General features: G+C 37.5%; 1 protein-coding gene across 3 annotated transcripts in view; it reads right to left on the bottom strand.

Annotated features, from left to right (window-relative positions):
- Positions 1–9,197: 9,197 nt before the first annotated feature.
- ttc33 (tetratricopeptide repeat domain 33) overlaps positions 9,198–22,479 on the bottom strand; it is a 75,550-nt gene continuing 62,268 nt past the window's right edge. For all 3 annotated transcript variants that reach the window (XM_022667864.2, XM_022667863.2, XM_022667862.2), the window contains exon 5: positions 9,198–11,656. In XM_022667864.2, coding sequence (XP_022523585.1) covers positions 11,285–11,656 — 372 coding nt within the window. In that variant the 3' untranslated portion in view covers positions 9,198–11,284. The remainder of the gene's footprint in view (positions 11,657–22,479) is intronic.

Raw genomic sequence — 22,479 nt, 5'->3', positions numbered from 1 at the left:
ACACTGTTTCCCCAACTCAGCAGCAACTGACGTGTGTGATTACGATGAACTATGGTTAATTATAAATGCAACTAAGCCCAAGTCCGTTCTTCAAAGACTAGATAAAACGTACATCTTTTAATACAGAGTAATACCGAGTGTAAGTGCATAACATCATTTATGAACATCACGGTTCCTCTGGTTCCTTTTGATGGTGGAATGTTTATTATAAAAATGAGATGCTGAAAGATATAGAAGATATAAAAGATGTCATGAGGTGACATTTGTTGCACTTTTTCATTTGCTGAACCACTGAAAGATAACCTGTACAACTTTAAAGCTTATCTGAGTTTCTGATGCCAAGATCAGGCATTTGTCTTTTGTTGGAGATCTTTGCTATTGTGTGTATTTGTGATGTGAAAATGTGAATGATATCCCATTGTAAATTAATTTATTATACCGGGGTTTTGTGTCGCTTCTTCTCTACGAGAAGGTTTACATGATTCTATCCATGCCAAGAAGTTACATGGCAACTTTTTTTTGAAGTCATACTCGAGGCATAATTTGAACTAAGATGTATTGTATTAGTTGTGTACATATATATAATATATATCTGTATTGTTAAAGATCAATATGACCATCATCATGTTTAGAGCCTTATTATTCATGTTGTTGAGTGAATTCCTGGGTCATGGTGCTTGGCCATCAGCAGCCGGAGTCAGAGCGAGTACAAGCTCATTGGCTGTGTTGTGGTGCTGCATTGGCAGCTGACTTCACTTGATGTATCGGAGGAGGCATGCGCTTGTCCATCACCTCGTGTGGTAGTCCTGGAAAGTGAGGGAGTTAATTGGCTCTGCTAAAAAGAAAGATAATAAAAAAACAAGAGTAGAAAAACAATATGTTACAGAGAAAAAGTTATTAATTATTAAAGCAGTGACAACAAAATTCCTTACTGCAAAACAGGATTAACAGTACAGAGGGCATTATAAAGGGGGTTCAATCCATCTGCACCAACTATCACAAGGTATTTCCATCCATTCAGCTTAACAAAGAGTTGCTGTATAGTCTTAGTAACGGCAAAATTAATCTTTTTTTCCCATTCATAACAATTTATTTATGGAAAATAAGAGTTTTGATTTATCAAGTTATACCATGTAAAATGATAGAAAATGTCTCTTTCAAAGACTACCTTTATAGTTTACAGTTAAAACTGACATCCAAAAGCTATTGAAAAAAAAAAAACAGATACACTTCAATAAACAGTGGATTATTGTAATAAAAAAAAAATCCTGACAAAAACAGGGAAAATACCAAAAAGTAAAAAGTATCGTAAAGGGACTGTATGTTTTACAGTCTTTAGGTATTGAAATAGGGCTAGAATTTAGAATTTATAAGGTTTCTTTGGCTACAATTTTGCATTACTTCCCAGTTAAATTTAATGTACATTTCGGTAATGAATGTAATGCATTTAAATACATATACAGTACATCTAAAGCCAAATAAGCTAGTAAAAGTTTAAACATAATATATATTTTTTTTCTTTCAAGCATTTACTATATCATATCCAATATAAAGTAAATGACCTAGTGCTGTTTTCAATGTCTCAATACAAAAGACACTAACAGTATTATTACAAGCAAGAGCACTACTTCATATTGCTTTATGAGCATATTTCTCAAGTCAAGTCTTGTCAAGTCAAGCAGTTTTATTGCCATTCCTCAATTAAACTTTTAATATTCATTGGAATGATGTTCTTCAGGACCATCATGCATCATAAAACAGCAGCACATCACACAATATTACTAATCGAGAGCAAATACATGAAATAACACTAGACAAAAAACACACACATACAAATAACAAATAAAAGAAATAAAACAAAACCAAAAAATGACAAAGACTTACATCATACTACATATTATGTATTATTATGTCAGACATAAATGTCTATGTCTAAAATGAGTGCAGGTGAATTTTCATTAGTACTTCAATAATTGCAAAATGATGGCGAAATCTTGGTAGGTATAAATGGTATACTGTTGATATACACAAAAAAATGATATTTCACTTTAAAATGTGGAAAATGGGGCGCTGAGTAGTCCAGTTGTCTAAAGCGCTGCCACTGTGATCAGGAGATCGATGGTTTGAATCCCGATCATGCAGCTTGCCAGCTGGCCTTGATCTCTCTCTGGGTGGGTAGATGGCGCTCTCTCTCCCCTCATCACTCCAAAGGTGGATGTCAATCAGCACAAGGCGTCTGTGAGCTGATGTATCAGAACCGAGTCGCTGCGCTTTCCTCCGAGCGCACTCTTACCTCTTTTCCACTAAAAAAGTGCTGGTGCTGGTGCCGGTTCCTGCGAACCTGCAAACCTTTGCAGAACCCGAGCTCCTTTTAAAACTTGTGCTGCTATCCTTGGTGGACCACTGTTGATTTATTTTCATTCATTTAGCTGCTTCTGCTGCCCTTACCTGTGAATGGAGGTGAGGTTTGTAAACAACTTTGCCCTGGAGACGCTTCAACACAGTTCCAGACAAGCAAGATTGTGGGGCCAGAACGGAACCGGCTTTTCTGGCCCAGAACCTGTGATTTTGCGGTGGAAGCACAAAGAACCGTTCGGGAACCTGGCACCAGCACCGGTGGAACATGTGTCAAACACAACACTAGTGAATTGGAATATTCAGTGGACTATTGGCCTAGCTAATCTGGGAGAAAATGGGGAAAAAATTGAAATAAATGAAAAAAAAAGGCTTGTTACCTTTTCACTTAAGCATATGCAAGCTGCTGCACTCAACTGTAACAGCATAAATAGAGTGGCAGAGTTCTGACATTACAACAACAATCTACTTATTATTGCTGAATCATTAAAATGTGTTATTTCTAAAGGGTGTGGTTGGAGCTTGTGGTTGCTTGTGGTTGAAATCTTTCATCTTGGTACCATGTGGTCCAGTGGGCTAACGCTGCAACTATGATCGGGAGATTGCTTGTTCGAATCCTGGTCATGCAGCTTGCCATCAGCTGCCAGAGAACTGTGAGAGCACAATTGGCCTTGCTCTCTCTGGGTGGGTAGATGGCGCTCTCTCTCCACATCACTCCAAAAGGGTGATGACGATCAGCACGAGGCGCCTGTGAGCTGATGTATCAGAACCGAGTCACTGTGCTTTCCTCAGAGTGCACTGTGATGCTACTCAGTAATTCTGCATCATGCAGCAGTTCAAAGAAAGGGTTATAGCTGACTTTACTCGTGTTGGAGGAGGCATGTGCTAGTCTTTACCTTCCTGGTGTTTAGGAATTACTAGTGAAAGGGAATATGCAGCTGAATGGACTGGAAAAACAGAACAAAAAATCAGAGAAAATGACAAAAAAAATCTGGTGCTCACCACTTAGTATGTGATGCTCACCACTTAGTATGTGGTGTTTTTACAGACAAAAATGGAAATACACCACGTCCCTTCAGGGGCTCCGTAACATTGTGACCTCTCTCTCTATATTTTTAAAGAAAATAATAATAAAACGCACCCTGTCACCCTGAACTTTCACCCAAGACTAGATTTACAAACAAGCCCAATTTAGCAGGAAAACTGCAAACCTGGCAACTCTGGGTACAAGACCTTTATGCGTTAAACACAAAATGTCATCAATGTATTTTATAACCGACGCCAGTGATTCACTGGGACGGACTCCTAGCAGAAGGAGATAGAGGAGATTCTTGTATACTGGCAGAGGGCAGGAGCAGCGCTGGAGACATTAGACCACAGTAGATATCCCATAATTCTATTAAGATCAGGAGGTGGGATCTATTGTAGTCCCTGAGAGCATGAATCATTTCGATGGTAGATTTGTAATGACGCAGGTGCTCAAGACACTGTTGTAAATCAGCAAATCAGTGCAGTGACAAATGCAGTCCACCACACTGCCATCCACAAGTCGTGAGCAGACCACTGCGGCCAATTCATCATTACGAGCATCACTGCATAAATCACAGGGAGCTAAGAAGCTCGCTGTCCCATTCGTTCTGATTAAGAACAATTAGTGCCGATTAGAGGGAGATAGCAGGTTGCTGGTGGCTTCCAGCAGATCCTGCAGGTGCTGAATTACAGCCACTGGAGACTCGAGGAGTCTGGCAGAGTTCCACACTGCAGTGCAGCTGGATAGCTTTACTGCAGATGAAGATGTAGATTGCATTAAAAAAATGGCAGTGTAAAAATCCAGAGGTCTGTTTTAGAGTGTTTAGGGAGATTAGGATGTGTTTATTCAGGAAAAAGTGCAAAATATGGAGAGAATGAGTGAATATTCAGCATTGGAAAAAATTAAGAAACTCTGTTTTTGCTATTTATAGGTTTATGTTTGAGTGAAATTAACATTGCTCTTTTTATTCTACTACAGACAACATTTCTCCCAAATTAAAAATAAAAATATTGTCATTTAGAGCATTTATTTGCAGAAAATGAGAAATGGCTGAAGTAACAAAAAAAAAGATGCAGAGCTTTCAGACCTCAAATAATGCAAAGAAAACAAGTTCATATTCATAAAGTTTTAAGAGTTCAGAAATCAATATTTGGTGGAATAACCCTGGTTTTAATCACAGCTTTCATGCATCTTGGCATGTTCTCCTCCACCAGTCTAACACACTGCTTTTGGATAACTTTATGCCACTCCAGGTGCAAAAATTCAAGCAGTTCAGTTTGGTTTGATGGCTTGTGATCATCCATCTTTCTCTTGATTATATTCCAGAGGTTTTCAATTTGGTAAAATCAAAGAAACTCATCATTTTTAAGTGAGCTCTTATTTTTCTTTCCAGAGCTGTATGTTTATAAACATCTTCATATACAGGAACAGTCCAAGGTTTGGACACACCTCTTCTCATGCAATGTGTTTTCTTTCTTTTTATGATTTTTTTTTTACATCATAAATTTAATACTGAAGGCTATATTAAAGATATACAGGAACACATAAGAAATTAAACAATAATTAAACAGACCAGAATATTTTTTATACTTTAGATTTTTCTAAGTAGCACATTTAGCTTTAAGGACAGATCTGCACACTCTTGGTATTTTAATCTCAGTGTCTTCAGCGTCTTGAAGGAGTTCCTGGAGATGATGAACAATAGCTGCTGCTTTTCCTTCATGCTGTGAAGCTCCAGCTCATCCCAGATCACCATCTTAGTTGGGTTTTTGTTTACTACATAATTTCATATGTGCCACTCTGAATTAAAGCTATAGACTGAAATTGTTACATTTATTGTACACTTTTGAAATCTTACACAGTTAAAGGTAGGATTATTATTTTGAATAAACTATTATTGCTTATTTGCAGTTTGATATTTTTTCAAATTGAAGTTTGTCTCAGATAAGCTAAAACATGTTAACCCTCTATAGCATGATTTTCATATTTGTTGAGAAAAAAAAACATTTTTGTTAATATATCTATCAATAAATAAGAACCATTGCTTGATATTTCATTTACCTTGTCATGTAACTGCATAACTGTTTGATAAGCAAAGTGGATGAAACTCATCCACCTTCACACAGGTCATGGACTACACATGGACTGTTTGGGCAAAGTATGCATGCAAAAACAAAGTAAACCATCAGTGCAACATAACGATTTTAGCAAAGATGGACACAGATATGTTATTTTCTCATTTTAAAGCTCAAGTCTGTACTTTTACAGGCCTTACGATGAGGTCAGAGAGCCACCAAATCATACGTACCATGGCATCCACTGGTAAGTGCTACATTGATCATATTTACTGTTGGTTGCTTGCGTACTCACAGTCAAGCGTATTCACTAAAGTAGGATAATGTAATAATCTTTCACAGACATTATGATATAAAGTCAATAAGAACTGCTCAGTAGTACACTGACCTTTACTGTAGCTTACTCACAAAATGCTATTACTGGCTTCATTTAATAAAAAAAAAAACAATGGTGATGGATGTGTGACACTGTTTAAAAGCTGTGTACAGTTCCTTACAATATTCTGACCTTCACTTCAACTCATACTGAACATCCTGAGAGTATCACAGGACAGTTAGTGAACATGAGTTTGTTTATTTGACCTTATACTGTGTCAAAAAACTCTTTTTTTTGTGAAATCTGCTACAGGACACTTGGAGAAGCTGCCTGTTCAGGCTTTACTCCACTTAATAATTCCAGATCAGTAACAGGAATCAAACCCAAATTCTGAAGGTTTGAAAATAGATGTAAAAACTAGACAAACATAAGGAGACTAAAGGTTTGGAGGACAATAACTGATTGATTTGTATTCAGAAAAATATATATTTTAAAGTGAAGTCCAGGAAAAAGCCAATTCTATGATTTTAATCATTATATTTTGACATGATTTGCTAATTTTTGAAAAAGATTTTCTATTACAATTAAATTGATGCTTTTCAGTAATGTTCCTTATTAAAATTGAAAGCTTTTTATATAATGCTTGAATAGAAATCCTTAATGTAGTGGTGTAATATCGAGCAGGCAATTGACAAAATCCCTGGCCTGTTAAGGGGTTAAACACTTAAAACGCTGTTACCAACTTAAAGGTTAAAATCTGCATTTCCAACACAAAGCATTCAATCTACAGAATGTCAATGAGAAACAAGTGGGATTTAATTAACATTACATTACACAGCATGCTCTTATCATCTGCCCAATCAGATTTTTCCTAGATAGAAACCACAGATGCAGATGGATCACATCCATGAGTGACCATAATGTTCAGTGAGTGACGCAAATGTTATCTAATCAATTTCTCGGGGTTAAGTGCTAACAGCTAGCTGTGATCAGTAGGGTAGGATAGCAGGGAGAGTAAGGTCTATGGACAGCTCTCCAGTCTAAACTAAAGCCCTATCCGGATGGGATTAGTTTCTCACACTCTTACACTTCTCTTACACTTATGTATGTATGTATGTATGGACGTATGTATGGACGTATGTATGTATGTATGTATGTATGTATGTATGTATGTATGTATGTATGTATGTATGGATGGATGGATACTTTATTGATCCCCGAGGGGAAATTCTAGAATGTGGTAATATATTTAAATATTTCAGTGGTAAAACTCTTACATCCGGACTGCAATTGAAAAAAACAGAAGGAACTGAGTTTTTTGGGCTTTCTCGGGTCACATGACATCACATTTAGTAGTTCCTCCATTTCCACTCGCTTTTGTGTTTATGTGGATCTCCGTGGAAATTGCAGTTCGTGGCAATGGACAAATAGCTATTTTAAACACAGAGATGTGCATCCGGACAGGACCAAAACTAACAGTAGGTAATTAAGTCTGGGAATAAAATCACAGAGGACCCCTATACAAGAGAAAATTACACCAGGACTTACTGAGAAACTATTTCCGTCCGGATAGGGCTTAAGCTGGTCTAGTCTTGCCTAGAGAACAATAGTTTATAGAGAAGAAATTAAAGAGAAGTTTAATATTAAATCTGGTGCCAGTTCCAGAGCAGATTCATGTGAGACGTTTGTTTAGATGCAAGGCTCAGGCTATTTTATCACTATTCCTAGAAGGATGAGCTTCAGGATCTTGTACTCCAGCCTCCAGAAAATGCCAGCAATTGTCTTTTAGAAATGACTTAATTACCTATATAGTAACAAACGTATTAAAGAAAAACTGTGTTGGTTGGTATCAGGAAAGGAACGTTCTCTGTCTGTAAAAAAGGCCAAAATCTCGACAATCACAAGACTCACTTACAACTGGAAATAAAGACCAGGGGCTGGTTTACTTCAATGTCTTAAGATTTCTTAAGATGTTACTATATTAGGCTCTGAGTGGTCCAGCAGACCAGGCGCTGCCATTGCGATCCAAGCATTGCCAGTTCGAATCCCAGATCATACTGCTTGCCATCAGCAGCCGGAGTCTGAGAGAGCACAATGGTTCTTGCTCTTGTTCTTCCCCTAATTTTATTGTTTATCCACTGTACAAACACAACTGAATGAAGGAAATAAAAGACATAACTAAACATAACTAAAAACTTGGCTTCAGAAATGTAGACTAAACCAATAGTATGACGAAATATTTGAAGACGGCAATTTTCCTAGGAAAAAATAAATTAATTAATATAAGCACATTTAAGACACCAACAAATTAAGATTTTTTTTGGAACCACTTTAATATAAGCCTCCTTTAAAAAGGGTTTACAGAAAAGGTCTATGATTATTATTAATGGCTAATAATTAGGTTTTAAGTACTTTACAAACCATTATTAGGTAGTTACAACCCATAAACCCATGTATCCTACTTTGTTTTTTTTTCCCTATCCGCAGCATTAACAAATATAATAAAATAATAACATGGAAAGTCAGTTTAGTCATTTAATGTTATTTTATGTATGTATTTGCTATTAATCTGGGTAGTTAAAGATCCAGAAACATCTGAGCTTTAACAGTATAATTAAATGCGAAATTACTATATGACAAACGACAGCCTTTGTCATTGCCCTTCTATGTAGGTGTTATAACTGCTTATTAAATGTTTCTAAAGTATTTACAACCTAAGTAACTACATTAATAAACTCCTTTATAAATCCTTATGAAGGATTCTTATTTTAAAGTGGTACCAATAAGGTTACAAAGAGCGCAGCCAATCAAAGTTCTGAAAAACTGTCAAGGAGATAAAATGAATCCTAATTTATCGTGTTTCCCATCAATTTAGAGATCCAACAGTGATACTGCACGTGACACATTTTTGTTCAACTTTTACACCCTATCCCAAAAGACCCTCTCTTGACCCTCTGCCCTGAAGTCCCCCCCCCCCCAACCCTTGTACATCTTTTACTGATACTATTAGATACTTAGGAAAAATCAGCTTAATTTTACATCACACAGAACCTACTAACACTGAAATCCAACACACTAAATCCAAGATTACGAAGCTCAAGTTACTGCTTGGCAGAGAACGCTCAGCCTCTGTGTGTGTGTGTGTGCTATTATTCCCGCTCAGCTCTGGCAATCACTGCATAGTGCTTTAGCAGTGCTGGCCTCCCATGCAGGGTCTCAAGTTCAACGGGAAGGCTGAAGCGCAAATTGGGAATAGTGAGATTCCAGCTCAAATTTGCCCCATGAGAAGCAGGAGGTCCAAATGCTGACGCAAAACAAAACAGACCACTGGTATGTCTGTAACGGACAGCATCCAACAGCAATCTCATACTCATACTGAATCTTCATCCACTATGAATATCTGATTAAAGTCAGCATTAAATGAAATTATAATACTTTATTAATATGTTAGGCATGACACACTACATGACAATACACTACACACAGCATCGAGAGACATTCCTAACAAACATTCAGCCACTGTGATCCTCAAATCATAATTTGCAGTTTATTACTGAAAACGAAAGGAAAAAGAACATCCAAGTGTAGCCACTGAAAATAATACCAAAAAATATATAAAATTAAAATAAAAAATAAACATACTTCCAGCATTACCAGCATATAAACTATTATGTTTTTTTTCCACACTATAAGCCACACTTAAAATTCTTTAATTTTCCCAAAAATCATCAGTGCGCCTTATGTATGAATTTTACTCAATTGCATTGCATTCTAACACTTCCATCTGGGTCCTTCTATTTTTTTTTTATTGATGAGCATATATGGCAAATTTGTTGACTGTTATACTACCCTGGAACACATGTAGTCATTATGTAGCTCTAAAAAAAAACTAAGAGACCACTTCAGTTTCTGAATCAGTTTCTCTGATTTTGCTATTTATAGGTATATGTTTGAGTAAAATGAACATTGTTGTTTTATTCTATAAACTACAGACAACATTTCTCCCAAATTCCAAATAAAAATATTGTCATTTAGAGCATTTATTTGAAGAAAATGAGAAATGGCTAAAATAACAAAAAAGACGCAGAGCTTTTAGACCTCAAATAATGCAAAGAAAACAAGTTTATACTCACAAAATTTTCAGAGCTCAGAAATCAATATTTGGTGGAATAACCCTGGTTTTTAATCACAGTTTTTATGCACCTTGGCATGTTCTCCTCCACCAGTCTTACACACTGCTTTTGGATAAGTTTATGCCTTTATTCCTGGTGCAAAAATTCAAGCAGTTCAGCTTGGTTGATGGCTTGTGATCATCCACTTTCCTCTTGATTATATTCCAGAGGTTTTTAATTTGGTAAAATCATAATTCTTCTTTTCAGAGCTGCATATTACAATGCTACACTGTAAAACTTAACACAAAAAATAAAAATAAAAATAAAAAAGGAAATAAATAAATAAGAAGTACAGGTCTGGTATTACCACAGCTTTTCAAACAGACACTGAGACCATTATACTTCTCTGGAAGCCCTAAAGGATTTACATATTTTGAATTGCATGCAGAAAAAAAATAAATGCTTTCTTACATTCTGCTATATAAACGTATCTACTCCTCCTCAATGAACTTCATATATTATGCCAGTTGTACTACCTTCACAACAAATATAGTGGCGTGTAAAATAAAAGACAGCAAAGCATTTTCAGGTAGCAGTTTCTTCAGTTCTTAATGTATTTAACAAATGGCAGCTAACAGGAACTTTGGAGCCTAAGCTGAGGTCTGGAAGACCAAGAAAACCTGGAATTGTATAGAGGATTACCAGAAAGGCTAATAGGAACCTCTGTACCTCTGTTTGGTGAAAGAATTGCATAAGGAAGATCGGTCAGGGTCCACAGTGGTGGTTAATGTCTTTGGGCACGATAAGTGAAGACATGTATGGAGACAATTTTATATAGAATTTCATGAAAACAAGATCACCTCTAGAACTGTTAAGCATGGGGGTGGATCAATCATTTATTGGGCTTTACAAGGAAACAATATATACAATTAAATACTAGCAAATTCTGGGAGCAAACTTCACACCATCTGTAAACAACCTTAAGATAAATAGACTCTAATAGCTCTACAGCAGGATAATGATTCTAAAGAAATTAGAATGACACCAATGTGTTCCAGAGTAGCATTCATAGGATTTTCCCCATAATCAGGAAATCAACAGTTTAAGTACTGGTAATGTGGGTAATCTTGCTGTTCCTTTGTCGCTCATCTTTTCAGCAGCTACACTTGGGCGGCATTTTACCTTCTTAAGTGTGGTTTCAACAGTAGTGATGTACACAATTTCAACACTGATTTAACAGTTTTCACTGTACACAAATGACGCACACAAAAAATATAACACCATAATCCATGTCTGAACTACCCTCTATGAGGTAATCCTTTCAAAGTCCATGCAAGTGATTCTGAAACAACATATAAATATTGCAACCAAAAGCTTCTCAGTCTTATAGAGCCACTTATAGAGCTCTCGCTTTCACTAAAACACTCTCCGAAGAGGAAGCCGGTCTGTCATTATCCCCGACCGCCATTTCCACCGCAACACCTTGAGTGTCCACAACCACGGCTGTCCTCATTAAGCTCTCGCACCTTTTCTGTCGCTCCGCCATTGCTGTGCAGGCAGCGATGACCTCGTCACTCTCGAAGTCCTCGTAATCCCTCTGCAGTTCAGGGGCTTCATGCAGGAGCTTCTGAGCCTCCTCTTCTTGAGCAGCTTTCTGCTGGGCGGCACGCTTCTGCTCCCGCAGGCGCAAGGCCCAGCTCAAGTCTTCCTCCCACAGGGGGCGGTCTAGTGGATGGAGATGCAGCGCCACTTGGAAAGAACGCACCGCCTGAAAGATACAAAGAATGAATATGTATTAAAGTATTAAATGTTAACAAACACCAAGCGTTAGTGTTAAAAAAACTAAATTGATTTAAAGCTTTTGAGCAAAATTATAAAAATATGTAATGGATTGGATTTATACAGGCAGCTGTACTCATTTATAATGATTGCACACATTGTGGCATGTAGATACTTTTTATGATTGCATTTCATACTCTAGTTCCATTGGCTGTTGATGTGACCAATTCAGATGCAGTCAGATTAAGATGAGTGTACACTACCAGATTACACTCACAAGTCAGGGTCGCCAATGATTGATATGCTTTGAGTCTAACTTATGAAAAATCTGCAGAACAGAACCAACCTCAGGACTTATATCAAGGCAAATATTGTGTAACCTAACACTTCATTTACCTTGGATATCATAGCAACCACAATGCAACACCCCAGAAACCACTTAACCACAGAAACACTATAGCAATCACCTGCAAAACCATAGAAACCACATATTAACCACTTCGAACACCATAGAAAATATTTTGCAACACCACAGCAGCCACCTGGGATACAACAGCAATCATCTAACAACCACTTAGCAACACCATAGCAACCACATGGTAACCAAAGCGACCGCCTGTAAATCAAAAGCAACCACCTTGCAACACCAAAGCAAACAGAAACAAACACATAGCATACCATAGCAGCTACATAATAACAATAGTCTGCACCTGCCTGGAAGTGGAATCTGTTTTAGTTGCATAATCGTTTTGCATTTCCTTCACTGCATGATCTGAATGTGGACCAGAATGCATTGCAACCTTTCTTACTAACAGCAGAAAGAGGAAACTGGAGCTGACCAAAGCCAAGCCACTGGTAGTTGGTCACTGATTACAAATCATTGATTATTTCATGAACAGTGCAGTGCTTTAACTCAGAACTTTAATCACGACTCAGCAAATCATGTGATAGTTTATGGGACCAATGCTGACAAATGTTAATAGAAATGAACATTTGTGTATATACCACAACTTAGGCTAGAGATATACTTGCTCTTTGGTCACGCACTTGCAAAGACTATTGACTGTATTGTGAACGTAACTGTTTACATACTTGCCTGTGTGCTACACGTGTTACTGGAGGTTTCCACCAGAGGGCAGCACAGGCGTCTCATGACAGAATAAATGAATGAATGAAAGTTACATTTATATAGTGTACATAGTCTAGACACCCAAGGATGCTTTACCCACAAGCATTTACACTCTCAGTACTCATCCAACACACACCAGTGAGAGGCGACAGCCAATCGCATACAGCATACTCTAAATCAGAAACAACTGATACCGTTAATCTGGGGACTGCATCAGGCACCCAGTCAATTGAGTGCCAATCCATACAGTTATACACACAATCAACTACACACACGGACAGTCACACACATGTAGGAAGAAAACAGAGTCACTGGAGGAATCCCACAAAAACACTAGGGGGAAAATGGAAACTCCATTCAGATAGGGACTCAAGAACCCAAGAGCTCAGCACTGGGAGGCAAATGTACCTGCTAACCACTAAGCCACCATGCTGCCCAATGACAGCTGGAGAAAAAAAAAAACACATTTGGCTCTGTCCTCACTCCATTTCTCTGGCATTTAACCTGAGGACATGGCATTCTGCAATGTCTACACTCCAACAGAAATTCTTTTTTTGTCAGTGACTGGTAATGATGCCTGAAGCGGCACATTCATTATCCCAGTGACACAATGTGCAGCAACGAGGACAGCTTACAGCTGCTCCTCAGAACTTTGTCAGGTTGATTCTGGTGAGTGCCTAACCAGCGTATCAAATTAATGCAAAATAGAAGAGGCAGCCATCATGCTTATTTAAGTACAGTATTACAAGGTACACTTACAATAAACGTCTAACTTCTGGTCTATTTTTATACTTTCAAGGCACTGTATAATAATTAGGCACACAACAATAAGGCACATTATGTGACACTAGTAAGGAATAGGGGTGTCACCATGTTTTTCTTTTAATTCGGCTAAGCTAAGTGAACAAAACTGTAATTCTTAAAAAAACATTTTTCGTTCAAAATCAAATGAGAACTAGTTGTTTATCTACCCAGATTTCTCTCCTGAAAACTTTTTTACTGTTTATTAATGCAGCCAGACAGTGCAACACAGAGGAAGCCCAGGCTACAGTCTGATATACTCACCTCTGAACAGATCTAGTGAAAGATCTAGCGCTTAGCGCGGTTAGTGTGTAATGGTAATGCTGCTCCAGCAGTGCTAGCCAGGTTTATCAGCAGGCTACAGGCCGATAATGCTCACCTTTGAATGGTGAAAGAGCTAGATGATAGATAGATAGATAGATAGAGAGATAGATAGAGAGAGAGATAGAGAGAGAGATAGAGAGAGAGATAGAGAGAGAGATAGAGAGAGATAGAGAGAGATAGAGAGAGAGATAGAGAGAGAGATAGAGAGATAGAGAGATAGAGAGATAGATAGATAGATAGATAGATAGATAGATAGATAGATCCCCGAGGGGAAATTCTTGACATCCAGCAGCAGGTGTGTATAGTACACAAAGTTACAAAAAGATAAAAAAAAAGATAAATGATACATATAAATACAACAAAATAAAAAATAAAATGAAATGATAAAAGTACAGTCTTTAGTGTGTGTGTGTGATGTAAAATGCACGGTTAGCGACAAATGCTAATACTGCTCTAGCCTTGGTGCTGGAAAACTAAACCGAAACTCTTTTATAACGATGTACTTCAGCAGGGTGGCTTTACTGCTCCTTACAACCTGACTGGTAAAATTAACGCATAAAGTGCACCAGATTATAAGGTGCAATGACAATTTTTGGGAAAATTAAAGGATCTTATAAAAGTGCACCTTATAGTGCAAAAAATACAGTAAATAGTCCATCCCTCACAGGCAGGGACTTCCCCAAAGCCAGTTCTCTACAACTCGATTCTTGCACTACATCTAAAGAATTTGGATGATTTCCACCATAAATGCACAATTCCTATCAGTGACGCTGAGCTGAAGGCAATATTATTCTAAGACCTGCTGATCTGAACTTCCCCAAATTCTTGCTGAGAGACATTGGCCCTAAAACCTACCCTAGCATGTGGCCTTGTCTCTTCTGAATGCCCAGTTGGAGTCGTTTGGGATTTAAATAACCTCATGTGGTTAAACACATTTATTAAAGAGTTACGACTCTGTCAGAGTGAATCAACTTCACTCTCGGGTTTAAATCTCTCAAAACATCTCACAATAAAGGAGCAAAAAGTCTGGAGGTCTGTGAAGATATTACTACACCCACACCAAACAAAACACTGGACAAATAAAAAAAAACATATAAACAATTTCATGACATAAAGTCACAGGTAATGCAGAATCTCACCCACTTCTAGGAGTAACAGCTCCCATTTAAAGCTCATAGACGTGGCTCCTTGGACAACAGAGGCCATAAATACTGGTAGCTATTAAGTGCGGCTGTAATGTGATGCTCACCAGAATTTGTACTGCACTTCCTCCGCTTGTTAAGACCTAATCCGTTTAGGATTGCTGTTCCTGACACCTGGGTCCTGCGTCAGCAACTACGTCAATGAAAATTTAACTACAGCCGTTTGTTCATGTGTGCATATCTCAGTTTTTAGTATGTTAGCACTTTATTTGTTATGTAGTATAAGTTATCAGGCATCATGCTCTGTATAAAAATAAATTAATTAATTAAAAAAAGATGTGTGGTTGTATGTGATATGGTTGTATATTATACTGTATAAGGTTGGAAGAGAATGGTTCTGCTGTGTTACTTACATTTACTTTGACTTTTATTTGAATGCAGACAGTACAAACCCAAGATATTTCACGTTGAATCTGGTCATTTACCTTTATTAAACTTATTGATTATATGTATATACAGTGGTGAAAAAATATTTGCCACTTAGATGTTTTTTTTGTCTTTGCATTTTTGTAATACTTACATTTTTCAGATTATCAAACAAACTTTAATATCAGACAAATATAAAGCACTTTTTAAATAATTACATTTATTAAGCAAAAAAAAAATATTCAAACCAATCTAGCCCTTTGTGAAAAAAAAGTGGTTGCCCGCCATAAATTAAATGTAATTAATTACATTTTTTGGAAAGCTCAGTTCAATTTCACTTCTAACCACAATCAGGCCAGATTACTGCCAGATTACCTGTAGAATCAAGAAATCACTTAAATAGAACCTGTCTGACAACATGAAAAATCTTAAAAAGCAACACATTATGTTATGATCTGAACAAATTCAAAAACAGATGAAAAAACAAAGTCATTGATCACCTATCAGTCTGGAAAAGCTTACAAATTCATTTCCATGGTTTTGGGACTCCAGAAGACCACAGTAAGAGCGAATGCTTACAAATAAAGAAAACATGGAACACTGGTGATCCTTCTCAGGAGTGGCCGGCTGACCAAACTATTCCAAAAAGAGCATGAACAACTCATCCAGGAGGTCACAAAAGAACCCAGAACAACATTTAAAAACTGCAGGTCTCGCTTGCCTCAGATAAGGTCAGTAGTAATGATTAAACAATAAGAAAGAGACTGGTCAAAAATGGTCTCTATGGGAGAGTTCAAAGGCAAAAACACTGCTGACTAAAAAAAGAACACAATGGCTCATCTCACATTTGCCAAAAAAAAACATCTTAAAGATCTGCAGGACTTTGGGGTAAATATTATTTGGACTGACGTGACAAAAGTGGAACATTTTGGAAACTGTGTGTCCCATTATATCTGGTGTAAAATAACACATAATTTCAGAAAAAGAACATCATACTGAACGTAAAACATGGTGGTGGTAGTGTGATGGTCTGGGGCTGCTTTGCTGCTTCAGGGCCTGAACAACTTGCTGTAATAAATAGATGGAACCTGGAATTCTGCTGTTTACCAGTCAAACCTGAAGGAGAATATCCGACCATCTGTTTGTGACCTCAATCTCAGGCATACTTGGGTTCTGTAACAGGACAATGATCCAAAGCAGTTTTAGTCTTTTAATAAACAAATTCAGCATTTAAAAAGTGCTTTTTGTATGTGCTATCTTTGTCTGATAGTAAAGTTTGTTTCATGAACTGAAATTGTTTTCAAGCCACTGCACATCCATTTGTAATTGTTAGGCCTGCAACACATGTACCCTCTTTTTCCACAACCATGACTTTGTAATGTGTGCAGCATGTGGTTTTGCATTGTATTGTTGAAAATGCATGGACGTCTCTGTTTGATGGTCCATCCCATATGCATTAGAGCACAGAAAAGCGTACAACGCTTCTAAACATAAGGCTTCTGTTGTGCAAAATAATGTTTATTTGCATTTGTTGAAATGTCAATCTGTATTGCATTGCTTGAAAAGGTTTGCATTCATAGGTTTGCAAGTAATTCAAAGTAATTCATATATGTGGTTCTATCAGATATGGTTAAATAACGGTTTTTGATGCAGCACTATTTAAGAGATTAAAGATCACAGGGTGTTCAGCCCTTATGCACTGAAATTTCTCACAATTCCTCGAAACATTTAGCAATAATATACCCTGCAGAAGGAGAAATCCCTTCTAATCTTTCTTTAGCCCTCTCCGGACAGGATTAGTTTCTCAGAGGGTCCTGGGGTAATTTTCTTTTTATGGGGGGTCTGTGTGTTTTTCTTAGATGTGCTCTGAGAAAATTACAGGAAGAACTACCTACCTTTCTCTCTGAACTCTGTGGTCCTCCAGTAATTTTAGTCCCGTTTGGACGCACATCTCTGAGTTTCGCCACTTCATGTTTAATTAAAATAGCTATTTGTCTACTGCCACGCAGCATAATTACACTTTGAGCGCACGTTTCCACTGAGATTCTTGTAAACACAACAGCGAGTGGAAATGGAGGAGCTACCGAACGCGATGTCATTTGACCGAGAAAGCCAAAAAAAACTCACTGGTCCTGTTTTTTTAATTGCAGTCCAGGTATAAGAGCTTTATCACTGAGTAGAAGAGTAAATATTTTTCACACTCATCCCTTTGAGAAACTAATGCTCTCTGGATAGGGCTTTAGAGGAACATAGGTTCCCTCCTTTGCTTCTCAATGACTCTTGGATTTATGGATACTGCTTTTGTACTAACCATGACTGCAACCCCTATCTGGCATTAATCCTTCATTACTAGCCCTTTTTTGAAATATTTAGTGGGGTAGATTGACCAGATAAAACACAAAATATCTTGGGTTCATGTATGAAAAATGTATATAACACATTTTTTGCACCTTCCATAAATTCACCAAGTCGTCATTGTCAGCATGTTATCAGGACCTTTAAACTCCTAACTGAAGCTAGTCTTTCTGTTGTTGATATACTGCTTAATTTAATATTCTACACCAATAAAATCCATCACCTCTTCTTCTCTTCTGCTCTGTGCTCATCCCTAAATCTAACTTATCATGTCAGCACGACCCATTTCACTCCCATATTTCATCTGATAACATCTCTGCAGCTTCCAGTTTTTATCCAGCTGCCCACAATCTGCTGACGTCAGCGGTAAGACTCATCCGGCTCCTCTCAGCTGAAGTGTTGGGAAGCACATCCTCCTTATATCTCTAGGACTGATATCATTTAGCATGTTTAGTTATCGTGTTTGTGTGGTTTATGACTCAAAACAGTAATAATTCATTTTATTTTAATTATCGGACCTTGATTTATTCCTTAGAATTAAAGAGGCTGTTTTAATTATTGTGTCTTTATGACTGAGACATGTAGAGGGGTTAATGCAGAAACATTCTTTATAACCCTAGCATGAATGGGTGTGGCTAAACTGCTGCAGGGTGAATGGGCAGATATTACTAAAAGCTTGGAATCACTGTTTAGATTTTAATAATCTAAAAACAATATGAAGGCAGAAAAAAGTAAAAAATGTAATATATTAGTGCTGTGTAAGGAAACAAATTTTATTAATTAAACTATAACATACGAGAGGGCGTGCTATAACTTGTAATATTGGTACTGAGTTTTTTGTTAAAGAAGTATAAAAGAAGCACGATCTGTTTGGTTATAAAAACGCTGCAAGGTAAAATAGTTCCATTGCTGCTCTGTTTGTAGCTACACTGTTTGATTTGTAAGCGCTAAATCGTTGCTAGGATACCTGTATGTGGCAGAGAATACATGGAGAGCTTCGGTTACAGTACATTACCAGCTGATAATGGGTTACTGGAACACTTAAGGTTTCTCAGTCTAGGGCTATTAGGCCTTCCAGCGCTTGTTTGACTTTGATAGTAATTATTATTATTTTTGTTGTTGTTGTTGTTCTTTCCCCAGCTTCCCGATTGGAAGTGAAACATGGCGAAACACTTGTTCACTTCAATGTAGGCATCCTTACCTGCATTTCTTAATACGGTGCTCCTTAAGTATAAAAAAATAGATGTTCATTAATCGTGTGTCCCTGATAATCCAGTGCACTGGTAATTCAACCTTTGGAGATGACATTCTGTAACATCCATGCTCCAATGGAAATGAGTCTGAAGTCTGATTTATCTCTGGTGTCTGGTAATGGCGCCTGAAGAGGCACATTCATTTCTCCAGTGAGGTATGTGAGATTTACTGGCTCATCACCTCGAGTGCATCCATCGTTAGCTGTGGAGCCGATTACTACCCTGATCTCACGTCTATCTCTCTCGCTCCCTCTCTCGCTCTCACTCACTCTCTCTCTCTCAATCTCGCACGCTCTCTCTCGCGCTCTCACTCTCTCTCTCGCGCTCTCACTCTCTCTCTCTCTCGTTCACTCTCTCCCTCAAGCTCTCTCACTCGCTCTCCCTCGCTCTCTCAAGCTCTCTCACTCGCTCTCCCTCGCTCTCTCACGCTCTCTCACTCGCTCTCCCTCGCTCGCCCTCGCTCGCGCTCTCCCTCGCTCTCTCTCTCACTCGCTCTCGCTCGCTCTCTCTCTCTTTCCCTCCACTAATTGAGTAGTCTGAATTAATGTGTGTTGTTTCAGCTGACACATCTGTCTTTCCTCGATAACGGATTCATAACTGAATTTTACAGCACATAGTAATTCGATGGGAATGTCCCTGTGAAGGTTAATGAATGTAAATTAAGTTTGATATAATTATGTAATTAAAAATACTGGGTGTCACTTTATTTGGATAGTACACTTCAGCCCCAAGCGGATTATCTACAGACGGACAGCTGTTTCTTTCTCTGGAACAGAGAAATGAGTTACAATCAAAAGTGGCAAAAGTATTCACATTCATTAATCAGCTAAAAGTATAGATACTAGGGTTTAAAATACTTTTGTAGAAGTTGAAGTATCAACTCAAGCATTTTACTCAAGTAAATGTAAAAGTAAAAGTACTGCTTTCAAAATAGGTTTAAAATATAAAAGTAAAGGTAAATGTAACGGGGGAAAAATGTCATTAAGGAAAAAAGCACATTTGTCTAAAAGCTATAATGACTATAATGTTATATTAAAATGTTAAGGTTAAAAGATTTGCGATGCACTAATCTCCCTGTTTCAGCTGCATATATGCCCATTGAAAATCAATGCATTTAATACAATGCAAATATATTAAAGAAGCTAAGTTTCTATAATTGGCTCGAGTTCCCTTCAGTCTCTTCATCATACTAGACTACACTGAATAACTCAGAAAAGGTAGTCCTCTTTTCTCATTTTTGCATCCACTTTGTACAAAGACAAAACAAACCCAAAATATGATGCCATTACCACCATGCTTAACAGTTAATAAAAAACAATCCCCAAAATATCATTGTGGCCAAAGAATATTGGTCTCATCTGACTATAAAACCTTCATCTAGATGCCATTTTCTTTATCCATGTTTTCTCATGCCAACTTGAGACAAGTGTGAATGTATTGCTTTTGGAAAAGGGACTTCATTCTTGGATGGCACAGTCCCTCAGTTCATGGCAAAGTAGAGTTTGCTTAACTGCAAACAATGTGTGTCAGCTTCCAGCTCACTGCAGGTCTGCAGTTCTCTGGTTGTTGCTGACTACAATGTTTTTTTTTTAATGGACAATACAGCTCTGCAAAAAAAAAAAAAAAGAGACAACTTATAAATGATGAGTTTCTTTAATTTTACCAAATCGAAAACCTCTGGAACATAATCAAGAGGAAGATGGATGATCACAAGCCATCAAACCAAACTGAACTGCTTGAATTTGTGCACCAGGAGTGGCATAAAGTTATCCAAAAGCAGTGTGTAAGACTGGTGGAGGAGAGCATGCCAAGATGCATGAAAACTGTGATTAAAAACCAGGGTTATTCCACCAAATATGGATTTCTGAACTCTAAAAGCTTTATGAATATGTATATGCATCTTTTTTTATTTCAGCTATTGCTCATTTTCGGCAAATAAAAATTTTAATTTGGAATTTGAGAGAAATATTGCCCGTAGTTTATAGAAACAAACAACAATGTTCATTTTACTCAAACATATACCTATAAATAGCAAAATCAGAGAAACTGATTCAGAAAGTGAAGTGGTGTCTTAATTTTTTCCAAAGCTGTATATAAAAATATATAAAAAATACAAACTGATTTTTGGGACAATGCAAACCTATTACTTATCAGCTGAGGGTGGCAGTTTTGGTCTTCTCCACAACCTTAGCAAAGAGACTACACCTCCCTATTACTGGTACCAACTGTTTGAACAGACGATCTTGGAATCTGCGGTTATTTAGAAATGGCTCCAACAGACATGGTGTGTGTAAATCTACCATCTGTCTTGGTCTGCAGATCTGCACACAGTGGGTTGGCCATTCCAGAAAGTGCCCTCAAACCCTTTTTATGTGGGCACAGAGAATCTTCCAGCTACAGTCAACCTGGGAAGTTAAAGAAACATTTTGGAGCTTTTATGCACAAGTTCTAATTCAGGTGTATGTATATTTTGAATGTTATTGATTTCAGAAAACTCCAAAACATTAAAACGTATAAACCATATTATTAGTGTTTCTAATTATAAAAATATGATGTACACATATTTAACAATACAAGCTACAAAAAGTACTCTTGAAGGGGACATATTCTACCTCTACTTCCACAAGTTTGAATATGTCCATGGGCTATACAAATAATTTTCATAAATTTCTTTACAATTGATCTCACCAGCTCTATTCCTGTCAGTTTCAGTCTCTTTCAGAATGAGCCATTCAAGGGCTGTCTGGATACCTTTGGACATGGTATCAACATGCTCCACCAAAATGTCAGGAACTTTGTGAATATTTGACATGCATAGGATGGATTTTTGCAGGACACCATGTCACCATGTCATATTCGGGTATTCGGATATTCGCTTGTTGAGTAAGTATTCGGTTTTTAAATTTGGTATTCGGATATGCGTTTTTTTCCCTTTTCTTAGCTCCACCTTGCTAAGTCTGAGTCAAGTCTCAAGTCTCTTCTGGCGAAAAAAAAAAGGTCAACGTATTACTCCGTAAGGTCTGCTCTTAAAATAACAGAAAATTAATAACAAAATGAATAATAAGAGAAAAATAAATATGAAATTGGAAAACAACCAACCAAAAGCCCAATAAAATCTAATCTAACGAATTTCAAAAGATCAAAAATGAAAAACTCAGCAGAAGAGTAGAAAAATAACGTAATATTACAATATTACTGCATCTGGACAAGTAAGGAAAGCTATGTGCTTTCTCTACGTTTTGTTCTGCTGAACCGAGTGCTGGTATCAGAAAGAGTTCTGCATACTAGAGTTTAGATTGTCTGCCTGAACCCGAGCCCGAACCCGAGCCTGAACCCGAGCCCGAACCCGAGCCCGAACCCGAGCCCGAACCCGAGCCCGAAC

The sequence above is a fragment of the Astyanax mexicanus genome, chromosome 1 (assembly GCF_023375975.1).
Source record: "Astyanax mexicanus isolate ESR-SI-001 chromosome 1, AstMex3_surface, whole genome shotgun sequence".
In the NCBI taxonomy this organism is placed as follows: Eukaryota; Metazoa; Chordata; class Actinopteri; order Characiformes; family Acestrorhamphidae; genus Astyanax; species Astyanax mexicanus.
This window is presented reverse-complemented; position numbering and strand designations above follow the sequence as displayed.